Source organism: Rhea pennata, chromosome 5, assembly GCF_028389875.1.
Source record: "Rhea pennata isolate bPtePen1 chromosome 5, bPtePen1.pri, whole genome shotgun sequence".
In the NCBI taxonomy this organism is placed as follows: domain Eukaryota; kingdom Metazoa; phylum Chordata; class Aves; order Rheiformes; family Rheidae; genus Rhea; species Rhea pennata.
This window is the reverse complement of record NC_084667.1, coordinates 58,042,421-58,054,952: the sequence shown is the minus strand read 5'-3', so window position 1 is coordinate 58,054,952 and position 12,532 is coordinate 58,042,421. Positions and strand designations below refer to the sequence as shown.

At 35.0% G+C, this 12,532-nt stretch overlaps 1 protein-coding gene across 1 annotated transcript in view; it reads right to left on the bottom strand.

Moving 5' to 3' along the window:
* Positions 1–12,532, bottom strand: part of PPP2R5C (protein phosphatase 2 regulatory subunit B'gamma) — an 82,366-nt gene that overhangs the window by 52,453 nt on the left and 17,381 nt on the right. The window contains exon 3 of the mRNA XM_062576700.1: positions 9,509–9,668. Coding sequence (XP_062432684.1) covers positions 9,509–9,668 — 160 coding nt within the window. The remainder of the gene's footprint in view (positions 1–9,508; positions 9,669–12,532) is intronic.

Sequence of the window (12,532 nt, the reverse complement as noted above, 5' to 3'; positions counted from 1 at the left end):
CATAAATGTATGTGGTCCACTTCCAAGCATAACAAAATGGACTAGATGAGCTGCTGATGCCTTTTTAAAACCTTTTCTTTAAGTAGAGAGCATCAAAGATTCAAGTCACTTGTCCTTCCACTCTAGGCAAAACATGAGAGGTTTATTTAACGAAATTCTCAAAAGTAATTTTAAAACCAGTATTATTATTTTGTATCTAGTATTTGGCAGTTACAAAGTTTTAGTCTTACAAAAGTAAGACCATCACAGATAGGCCTTTTAACAAAACTAGATTTTAAAATGCTCTACAAGATCTTGATGGATGAAAGAAGCAGTTCATTTCAGTTTTAATATTTTTTTTTATATACACACACACTATTTTCATAAAGTGAATATTTTTTAAATATACATCCAGTTTCTATTCCACATCTAAAGTAAAAATTAAATTGTTCTATTACGATAAACCTCAGTGTGATGAAAAAAATTTGGTTTCAAATTCTAGTTTATCTAGTAACCACATCTTTAAAAGGCAGCTGCTCTGTAACATTCTCCCCTCCTCTCCGCTTGCATCTTTCCTTTAATGCTCAACTGCTGCTTCTGTCTCTTTGAGACTCCCTGCAAAGATTAAAACGGTAGGGAAGACTGCTAGTACAATGGCACAAAACTTAACTACTGCACTGGAACACAACAGAGCAAACAGGGAACACTGCTTTAGCTACAGTGCTGTTTCCTATTTTTTTGCATGATAAAGCATGGCTCGAGTAGTCACACATTCATTTGCAAAATGTCAACGATGGTTTAAGACATCACCTCCTCCCTCCCCCCCTCAACACACACACACACACACACACACACACAGATAGAGAGAGTTCTTCACTGTGCTAGCAGTAGTACTGGGGGAGCACTAAGTCACATTCAGGTAAGTTTTGTCTTGTGAAATAATCCACATCCTATTCACACTTCTTCCTCTTTGTAGGAGGACTCCATGACATCAAAGGCCAATACTTAGTAAATTACCGCAAAACTGGCTTAAAGAGTCGTAATTGAGTATATTCCTGCTTGTTTCTTATGGAACACTAAGGAAGTTACAGAACTTGAATGTTTACAAGACCTTCCTCTTACAGAATCTGGTATCTTCTTACCATTTGACAGATGAAGAGAACATTCTGCTAGCTAGCTAGCTTTGTATAGCCTCCCTTTGTTTCAGCCTTAGCAGATTTGATATGCCACCAAAGGAAATTATTTACTGAAGTGGAATTATTTTGAGAAACATCATTTGGGAAAAAGATTATAAAGAAAAAGTAGTTAGGAACTGATTTACTAATGGGGAGGGAAAGGAAACAGGGCCAGTGGAATGGCGCTAATGAATAACAGTGAGAGGCAGAAGAGGGTGCTTGAATAAATGCGTGAAGACACTTCTGTCACAAGAGAATCAAAATTGTACTAAGTAACTACTAGTGACAGAGTCAGGAAAATAGAAGGTAGTTAAACTCAAATGGATCTCTGTTTACATGAGTACCCCTTGGACAAAGTCGTTTACCTCTCAGAACGAGTGAGGGTTGCTTGGTTTGTTTTTCTAGTCTGAACACTAAGGATAACTAAAGGCATAAATCCATCGCTACTGAAGCTGCTATTCCTCAGTAACATAAGCCAGAGCAGATGCAGACTGCTTCAGTCCTATTCCTGCATTCCCATCTGCTCTATTTTGCTCCCATCTTCTCCAGTGGTCAGCCCTGCGGCAGAGCCATTTTAGAGTCCACTAATGCAACAGAAAGGCCCTGACTTTTTTCATTGGGTTGGTTTTCTGTTAACCTAGACTCTGTTTGATGGCAGTGTAAGCTGAACTAAGCCATATCAGCTAGGACTGCAACGCCACCTCTGAGCCATACGCGTCTAACCGTCTGAAATCCTTGTACCCTTGAGCCAGTACGAGGGCTTGTACAGATACACGCTTGAATCATATTTGGAGACTGATCAGAGTTAAAATAAAAAGGAAATAGATTAGTTTGAGCCAGATCAGCTCTGTTTTCTAGTTCACCAATCACACAGAAAAGGGATGGGAATGAACGTAACTAATATTTACTGGTAGGAACAACTTAAAAAAATAAAATTACAGCCTAAGAAAAGCATTATCATTTTCATGGATGACATAAGAGTGAAAAAAATTAGGGTTTCTTCACAAGCCTGACCAAATAGTTCAGAAGGTAACTCAAGGATAGTAAGTTACTATGCTTTAGAGGTGAAATGTCACCATGGATACTATACACCCTAAAGGAGAAACTACAGTGACAGGAAGACTACTACACTTCTCATACAAAATTCTGACTCGAGCCAAAAGGAAAATGTACAACAAAATGCTCTTCAAGGAAACTGAGGCTGCAAACTCCATGTTAATGCCTAACTATCTAAATAAATACGCAGATTAAAAACAAACAAATAATCCCTACCCAGACAGATAAAACAGGTATGGATTACCCCCCACTCCCCCACAAAAGACTTCCTAAGAAGCATGTAGAAGCAGCATGGAGAAAGACAGTACTGTATCTCACATGTTGAAAATCTGATAGCATTTACTCTAATATAGTGATTAAAAATAGAATTAGCAAACAATTGCCTTATTACATAAGTCACACAAGTCATCTGCAAAAAAATGAAGCACAAAAATTTACATTTAAGAAAAAAAATCTGAGAGCACATTAGTTATCCTACAAATACTCACTTGTTTTTAAATGTATAAACCGTGCTTTCAATGTTTGATTAGTAGAGGTTTTATGAAAGGAGAAGTGTAGTGCAATGACAAAAATGTCTAGGTCTGATGATGATAAAGACCTATGCAAAGGAATGAACCATTCTCTTTGTAAATACGGGCACAGTAACAACGTATTTTAAAAGAGATCTAAACTCTGAACGTCTGTTCAGGTAAGAACCTAGAAAATAAGCAATACTGCTTTATAAAGCCTATTTTTATGGATTGTATCCAAGCCTCAGTAGAAACAAGTTTGGTAGGAAATGCTGCCAGTGACAGATGTAGAGCATTCTTCTAACACTTTCAGCTGCTGACTAATGAGTAGGTGTTTGATAGGACAGTTGAAATGAAAAATGGCTCATTTATCCAAACCTATGACTTCATGTAAAGCTAGCTAAAGAAATTCACACACATTTCAAGAAAAATATTTCTCTTGCCTACTTTTTTGGTGGTTATTCAAAGTGTCATATTTCTTAATCTTTAATGTGTTACAAAATAACTCAGAATAGATAATTGCTAAAATATTTTAATATTAAATGATTTGATAGAGCATGCTTTCCAGTACGTACACCACACAACTGCCAGCTTTTGTATTATGCCATTCTACAACAAATTTATTTCAATAATTTAGCTAGACATTTAAAGGAAATTTAAATACAGCAATGCCTGTTTATACAACACTAAGATAAAGTTTTAAAGATCAAAGTTCAAAAACATGAAGTTACTAAATAAAATGACAAAAAAAATCTCCACGGTTCTTTTACATGATACAATATATACACTTACTGATACCTAATGATGCTGATGTAGGAGAGAAAGAGCTCTTGCAGTGTCTTCCCTTATGTATCTTTTTGTTTCAACAAATTCATTACAAAATCAGGGCTGCCAAAAACGCTATCAAAACATGAATGCAGCCAGGACCAGAAAAATATCACTTAGCATACCAAGTTAGTCCAATATGGTTCACATACAAGGGAGAAAAATATCAACTGTTCCACAAAACTGTATTCATTGATGATTTGCATGAGAATTAACTTGTTTTGCATTTAAATGCACTACATTTTAGGACAAATTAAACTGGATAATGCTACCATAAAGATAATCTACCATCTTACTTTGCATAAAATTCTTTTAGCTAAACAGCAACGCTACCACCTTGCAACTGAACAAGATTCCTTAATTACTAAGCACGCACATAAGAACTGCAATTAAACAAGAATGGCTTAAGGACTGTACTTTTGTTCTCTCCCTAATTTATAACCGACAGGAGAAGGTTTCTATGACAAAGGTGCCATTAAACATTGAGATCTCCAATCTCAATAGTTTAGGAGAAAAGTGCCCCTCATAGAAAGTCTTTTCTTTCTACTATTCCCATAGACTCACTGGAGATACGTAATTGAATCTCCTTCATTTCAAGAAAATGGATAGTAATTTTAAATGAACAGGTAACACCATTTCTTTGAATGTGAACTTACATTTTCCACAAACTCGTATCAATCTAAACATATGTGGTTGAATTACTTTGTAGCACAGAGAAAAATACATTTTGAGCTTATTTCTAAGTATGCTGTTCAGCTTATTTACCTTCACCACAAGTTTTGTTTGGCTATCTGTACTCTTTCATTGAGAGTAATACACAGGTCTTCTGCTTCTGATCTCTCTAGAAATTCCTGCTTCTCCTCCTTCCTCATGGTTACAGCACTTTTATCAACAAGTATTTGGTCTGATTGTTTTTTGAACTATCAAAATCTTAAACTGGAAGCACCTTTTCTGCAATCTTGATCTATCAGACTAAGTCTGTACAGAGGATGAAAACTGAGCCATCTCCTAGACAGCTATTTATGACTTTAAAACATTTGGAAAGCTTTAATAATATTTTTCTCCCTATCAAAGTCCTGTATCAAAAGCAGACAAGTTGAGACACCATCCTAAAGTTATCCTCTTGCACAAAACAGACTTAGAATTTGGCACAACTCTACAGTCTCTGGTTGAAAAAGAAAGAAACTGCACATACACTACATGGAATGTGCTCAGAAAAACAGCATCCTTATGACCTGTCACATTATTACTATTCTTTTTTTTTTTTTTTTTAAATAGCTATGACTTAAAGCATGATTTCAACATAAAAAAAACTAAGCAAGAAACACACATCTTGTCTAGAACGTGCAAACCAGAGTTGATAAAAAATGAAACACCATGAAATACATGAAATTCTACACCAAAAAAACGGCACAATATTCCATCCTCTCTATGTCTCACTACTGAAAAGTTTAGGTGGCCCATCTGTTAACTCAATACATTTCTTCCTACCTTAATATATGCTTTCATAAGAAAACCGTATCCACATTTTCAAGATCAGAAACCCAACTCTGAGAAATAAGTAGTAGTTCTGTAAACAAATTAGGAACTATATTTGAAAATTAAAACTGAACTATAAACACCATCTTTAAGACTACCTACAGCAATGTTCACCTTCACCTAAAAACAAAACAAAAAAACACCCTCAATACTTTGGTATTACAGGAGCTATCTATAAGGCTATAAACAGATTTATATCTAGCTTGGAAAAAGCAAATACATTAATGCTTACAAAAAGCATATATGTGAATCATGCCCAAATTTACATATGTATGACTGACGCATGTTGGTTGTGAAATTCTGCAGCATTTCAGAACAGTATCAAGGAGCACTGACCTTTTTTTTAAATGTGTTATTCTAGTGCTGAAAGAGAACACTATCCTTCAGTGAATTATTCCTTGCAAATTAGTTAGATTTCTGAAACAGTTGTGTTTTACAATGTATAAAACCTTATATCCCAATCAGAAAACCTTAATATTGTATTTAAGCATCCTTACTGCAACACTCTTACATAGCATAGGGATTCCAACCACATACTTAAAAATCTCACTCTGTATAACAGCTCTTTCCAAACACTACACTTAATAGTTTACTGAAATAAGCATAGCCTTGCAAAATAATTCATACAAATATAAGCATGCTCACTTGTTCATACTGTCAAAAATCCCTTGTAGCATATAAACCAAATGTACATAATGGACAAGAAGTAGACTAGAACTACATAATCTAGAGAGACTGTGCCATGCCAAAGAAAAAGTCAACCTCCAAAGCAAGCATTACTAAAATTCTAAAATCTGATGAGTATTTTTAATAGGGTGGGTTTTAACCTTTAGTTTTATTTTTCCTATATTAATAGTCTTGAACAGAACATTTAGGTTGGTAATTAACTGCTGGTGAAATGCCACACTGTTCGCAGTTCTATTTTTTGTCTTTTTTTTTTTTTTTTTTATCTTGGCCAATTACATTCTTGGAAAGTCAAACAATGAGAAGAGCAACACACGGGTGCTGTTCCACTGAGGCCAACACTAGCACACTGCTCTCATTTGGGGACAACTATAAGGGACAACTATAATCTCAGTAAAATCAGAGGAAAAATAACATTTATTTTAAAAATATGGCTGAAAAATAAGTTCCAAAAATTGAAAAACATTAGGTTTGATCTCCTAATGGCTTTAGAGTAAACTAACTTTATAGAACTTACAAATGAATGATAGTTTTCCTAACAGATATTTAAAAGAAAAAAAAAAAGAATCTGAATCTGGAATCAAATGCAATTACCTCATAACAAAATAAAATACATCTTTCTTTTCCCTCAGCATTAAACCTGAATCATGCAGTTCAAGTCTCTGTAAAATATTAAACAAAAATTGTTTCTGGTTACTAACAATTTGCCACAAGAGCTAAAATGAAAAATGAAAATGTGTTATTGCATCCATAACATCAAATGTTAACATGTAAAACAAATGTAAAAAAAATGTTAACATGTGTTTACATTTACATGTAAACACAAAGCAATGTGCATGCAGTTCATAACTTATCAAGACACTCCATCCTAAAGTTTCTCTTTAGATTTGCTTATGTGTTACACTCTAAACTAAATTACCTTAGCTAAATGATTAGCACATATACATCATATATGCAAACAAACTCTGAAGCTTTTTCCAGTATATACTGGATATCAGAAGTGCATAGAAATAACTCTAGATTAAAAAAAAAAAAAAAAAAAAAAAAAAAAAAGCAAAGATGACACATGATGACACATGAGACATCACCAGAAACAAGCATGATTAATCCCAGTACACAATATAATAATAAATTATCACATATACTATAGAATTATTTGCCAGTTAAACAGTAACCTTTCATAACAAGTTTCTTGCTTATAAGCAGGCAGTTGCAAAGACCTCAAACTATATCAGTATGTCAGTGGTGAGGTAAATACAAGCTCAGATACAGTGTTCGTTTTATATACTAATGAAATATTCATATTGAACATGTATACTGTTTCCCTTATATAGGGCACTTCCTGATATTTTTAAGTAATTTCAATATATCCTCTCTTAAGAGAGCAAAGAGTGGTAGTTTCTGAAGGCTGAAACACCCCTTTTTATACTTTATATAATACGTATTTTATTATTTATTATGTATAATTTATCCTTTATATAATAAAAACAAGAATCAAACTTTTCTAGAAAACAAACAACCCTTCTCCCCTAATCCAACCGAAAACAACTTTAGGACAGCAAGTAATTTTGTTCCTCAATAGATAGCTGAAAACAAAATCAGCTTTCCACAACTGAAGTATCTGTACTGGAAATGGAACTAAAAAGCAGAACTGGATAAGGATAAATTAGCATAACACAAGTTTGTTGGCATAAAATTATTTTTTCATAGGTAAGATCTTTTCAAGACCTTCAACTTCCTAGATCACAGTCATGAAGGCAGTTTTCAAAAGATATTATCTGAAGTCAAATGAGCTATCTATTTTACCCGAACTGGATCAGGTTGCATTGCAGTGTGCTACGGAGTGTTTTACCAGCCTGTAACTTTGCTAATATATGGATCTCTGTGTGCCACAAACCAACAGCATCAGACTTCTCTTTTCTATGTTTATCTCTGCTCTTACAGCCTCTTAACACATAATTTATTTCCTTTTCTTTTTGCATTATCTGAGCTACCCTGTTCCTCCATTTCCTGTATAAATTGACAGTTTATAATGTTAATCATAAGCTGCTTCAATGAACATAAATCATATCAAACTAATACAAGCAAAAAGGGGAAATAGACTGGTATTTCCAGAACTTATCATCAGCACTTTCGTGCAACGCCCAAGAAAAAGCTAGCAGCATGCCTGAAGACCAAAAACTGACACTGTTTCTGAGCAAGAGGTAGAATATTCCTAAATAAAAACCCTTGATGAGAACCATTTTGGCTTCTCCCCCATTCCTGTATTTCAAGGGATCCACTGACCACAAGGTGGTTACCACAGCTGTGCTCCAGGCCACTTAGAGCCTACACATTACATTGATCTAATACAGAACAAGAAAACAGCCCAATTCTATATACTGTGTTTAAAAGAGTCTCATGTAAGGTATGTCACATCACACACAGTAATCAAGCCAACATTTGAGGAAAATGCACAATCTCCGTGCCAACTGGAGATAAAAGAAAGATTTCCCAGTTACTGCAGCCATTTATATATAGCTACCCATTATCAGTAACTGGAGTTCAGAAGCTAGAAACTGGTTTAACACAGCTAAGCCAAAAGACTGCTATATTCCTAACTCCTCACTCAAGTCAAATGTGTTTTAATCATCTCAGTCTTCTGAATTACAGTCTGCCAGGTCACTTTAATTCTTGTCCAGACTCAGACATTAAGAACACATTTCTGGCTTAAAAGAAAACTTCCCAGTTTCACTCAACACACTGAATGCATGTCAAGTCATATATCTATGTACGTATTAGGACAAAAGCGAGATCGACCAACAGCGTTCTCAGTAATCCAAGTAGGTTATTGACATTTAAATATGTTGTTTCAAACTACTGAAATACTCTTTACAATATACCTCAGAGTTTTTAGGAGTTTTCTCTTTTTTTTAAGCAGCAAATTAGTTGTTCATAATCGGTAGATCAGCACATCTGACAACCTTTGGAAAATTCTGCTCCAACACTGCTAAAAGCTACCATAAATGCACTACGTTAGCATGTACCTATACAACACAGACACTGGTAAAAAAGAAAAGAAAAGACAAGATCTATGCTAGTATGAAAAGGCCTATCAGCATTTCTTCACAGGATTTGGTAAAAGAAGATCAAAATCTTAAAACTGAGGAAAAAAAAAAAAAAAAAAACCACACTTACTTTCATCTAAAAGACAGTGTTTGACCCATATTCAGGAATTCCAGACCAGTAAATAACAAGAGACCATACTTAATGCCAAGAGATGTCTCAGCACAAACTGTGTAGGTTTTGAGCATTTGAGGACACGACTGATGTTTCACGGCAGAGGACAACATACAGTCTACCTTCTAGGTTCATCTGAACCCTAAGCCTCTCCATAGCAACATATTTTCCATATAGAGTTCAAATATTCTGCTTCCGTTCAAGATGAGCGAATTTCCCTCCCCATAAACTCTTTGGGCTGAAGATACTTAAGTAATTCCTATGCGGATTGCCAAGAAGGCAACACACTGAAGTTCTCATATAAGGAGTGAAATTAAAAAAAAAAAAAAAAAAAGTGCAAGTATGCTAGCATGAGCAAGTTTGTGTGCATATTTTAATACACATATGCATATTTTTTCAGATATAAAAAGTATCTAGTTGAGATGCTTCTCTACCTCATGCCCAAAATCTCCCACAAAAGTCACTCTAATTCAAAAAAAAAAAAAAAAAAAAAACAGTCAAAACAAACAAAACAACCCATACCTTTTAAAGCTGGCAGTTTTTGAAGCTCCCTATTATTGCTAACATTAAACCTTGAAGAACTCTGACGCTTTTCCTTCTTCAGTACTGTTTGTGGTGCTGGTACTTTGATTTTAGATAGCTGTGCTGGGGGAGGAGCACTGTTTGATTTTTTGTTTGACACCTATTAAAAGAACAAAAAGAGTTAATTAGAATTGAACTTGTCATGAGAGAACCTAAAATTTCTGTAACAAAAAACATTTTAAGCAAAATAAGTTTAACTGCATTGCTCTAATCCTCATCCTCTGACCATACAGCTATCCATTCTTCCGTTCATGGTTTTCAGTGGTTTCTGTACCATAACTCTCCTTAGGTGGCAACAGACCATTCTGTTACATGCACTAGCCAAATACCTGCCAACTGAAGAGATATTTTCAAATAATGTATTTTCTCAGTTACTCTCAATTTGCCTGAGATGTCCAAATCTCCAAGGTATTTGCTATCTAACTTCCACTTCAAAGGGATCAGGTTCTTACCCATTTACAGCAGGTGCACCTCTCACTGCCTGTTTGCCCTGTGCATCGCTGCCAGTCTTAACCTTGGCTAGAGCATTCAGGCTTTGATGTAATACGAAGTTAAAGGAATGGTTCTCATCATTATAGTGAACAGAACATTTTAGATGCTTCAACAGCTTCCAAAACGTACACAAAGGATTTGTGGCAGTTTACTGCCTATTCAGAGCAGGTTACTTTTACTGTCCTATTCATCACTGTACCTCTGGAAGAACAAATTAAATAACATAAAATCAGAAAAATGTTTCCCACCCACAGGTTTGCAGAGTTTGCTGCATTTCCTAAACTATACTTGACAGTGGTGTCTCTCCCCCACAAGCTGAATAAAACACAAATTAACGAAAGCCTGCAGGACTTGTGATATTGCTTTCCTCATTCCTTTTATGAAGTAGGAAAAGCAGGCTTAAAGTAGGCTTAAAATACCTGTTTTTATTACGAATGATTTTGAGAGGTTCTTTACAAGAAAGATAAAACATCTGAGTGAGCCATTCTTTAAGACTATAGAAACAACTGATTTAGCTGAAAAATATTACTTAAGCATTTCAATTCTTTTACAGGATCTCAAAAAGCTGTAGAAGACTAAGCTTTGCGAACTATTGTACACTGAAGCACACATATCTGAAAATACACCTTAGCACTTTTCTTTTAGAGGAAATACCATATTCTCCTTCTCAGTAGGTCCACATATGATATGAAATAGTAAGAAGAAATCAGCATTTGTCTGTTCAGACGGGAACGAGATTCAGGATAGAAGTCAGGTTATAATGCTGCTACTTCAGCAGTTTGAATGACTTCAATTGGTTTCATTAAGTATAGTAGTTAGAAAAGTAGTGTTTCATTCCTGTATGAACTAACATCAGTTGCATTTTCACTGGGATATGACTAAAACAGCAGAAGTGACTTTTTTCTACCTTACATTCTGAAAAGAATTTTCAGAATAGCTTATCCATCAGCAACTTCCATATGGTCTGTGAACACACACATTCAGCACAGAAGGAAATGCTACCCTACATAACCGTACAGATTTATATACCTTTAGATTCACTAACAGAGTCATTTTAGTCAAAACTTGTTCTAGCAGAAAGTACTCTGTAAGTGAGAAATAGACATGCTTTAAGAATAGGTTAAAAATTGTATTATATTACGTACACTGTACTTAACACATTGAAGATATGACTGAAAGCAACATTTAGTTTTTTGTTACCTTTTTGCAACTTGTTTGTAAAAACAAAATACACAAGATTACCATTTTGCACATTTACCAGTGTAACAGCAAAAACGCTTACAGCCTTTTAGAATAAATAAGGAAAAAAGTCAATGCACTGTGCACAAGTTTTAAACTCCAAAAGACATACAAGGATGTTTCAGTAAAAATGGCATATATCGGCAAGTTAAAAATATTTACAGACAAATAAAATCTACTATTTTGCATTTTTCAGTGTATTTATTTTTAAAAATTTCAAACATTAAATGCTTAACAGTCTTTTTGCTGAAATACAAGTGATATGAGGTAAAGTTCATCAAAAAAACAAAAAGCATTCTAAAAATTATAGGGAGGCTAAGCAGAAAGGAAAACAGCACTAAAAATAAGGAATGATGATTTGCCATGTATTAGACAGCAAAAGCTAATTATGAAGTATTATAAACATTATTGTTACATAGGATTCTATACTTTCAACACTTTGCCTGAATTTAATGCATTTTCTCCCTTTCCCCTCCCCCCCAAACTGGACAGCTTCCACTGCCACCTGTTTGTTGTTCATTTCTCGAAACAGGAAAACTTACTTTCCTGTTTCCTCTACTCCCCAGCAAATTCTCAAATTTGAAATAACAGTTGGACACATGTGCCTGCACGCTAAACATACTGTGGTATTCTAAGGTAGCACACATTTCAGGGAACCAAGTATTTTAAATTGCAGGCACGTTCTAAAATTAGCTAAAAGTGCTTATTTAAGAGATGGGTAACATTTCTAATTAAAGTGTTGCAAGCATTTTTGTTGCCATGGCAACTCCGCTATCTAGCAGGGAAGACTCCAGCGTAATTCTAGCCCTGAAATCACTCACTGGTCAGTGTATCCAATAGATTTTCTTCTTCTTTCTACTACCAACTATGGTTATCTCTGCTTTTTAAGTCATGCCTCAACCATTCAGCCAGCGCATATCAGAAACTGGCTGAAATAGCACTACAGTTTATTATTATTGAAATACTACTAGTACATAGCCATAAATGATGACCTCTGCAAGTGACACTACACTGCTATCAAGGGAGAACCTTGCTCTAAAACTGTCAGGTAACCAACTCCAGAGAGAAGAGCACCTGGAAAAAGTGACTTAATCAACTTAAATCACACAACCCAGCAACCTAATCTAAACACCCCCTCACCTCTGATGAGCCATATTAGCAAGTTACAAATCCACCTCAGACTACCAAGAAAACGGGTTCAGATTAACAATTCTGTGTATGCACTTACAAAGA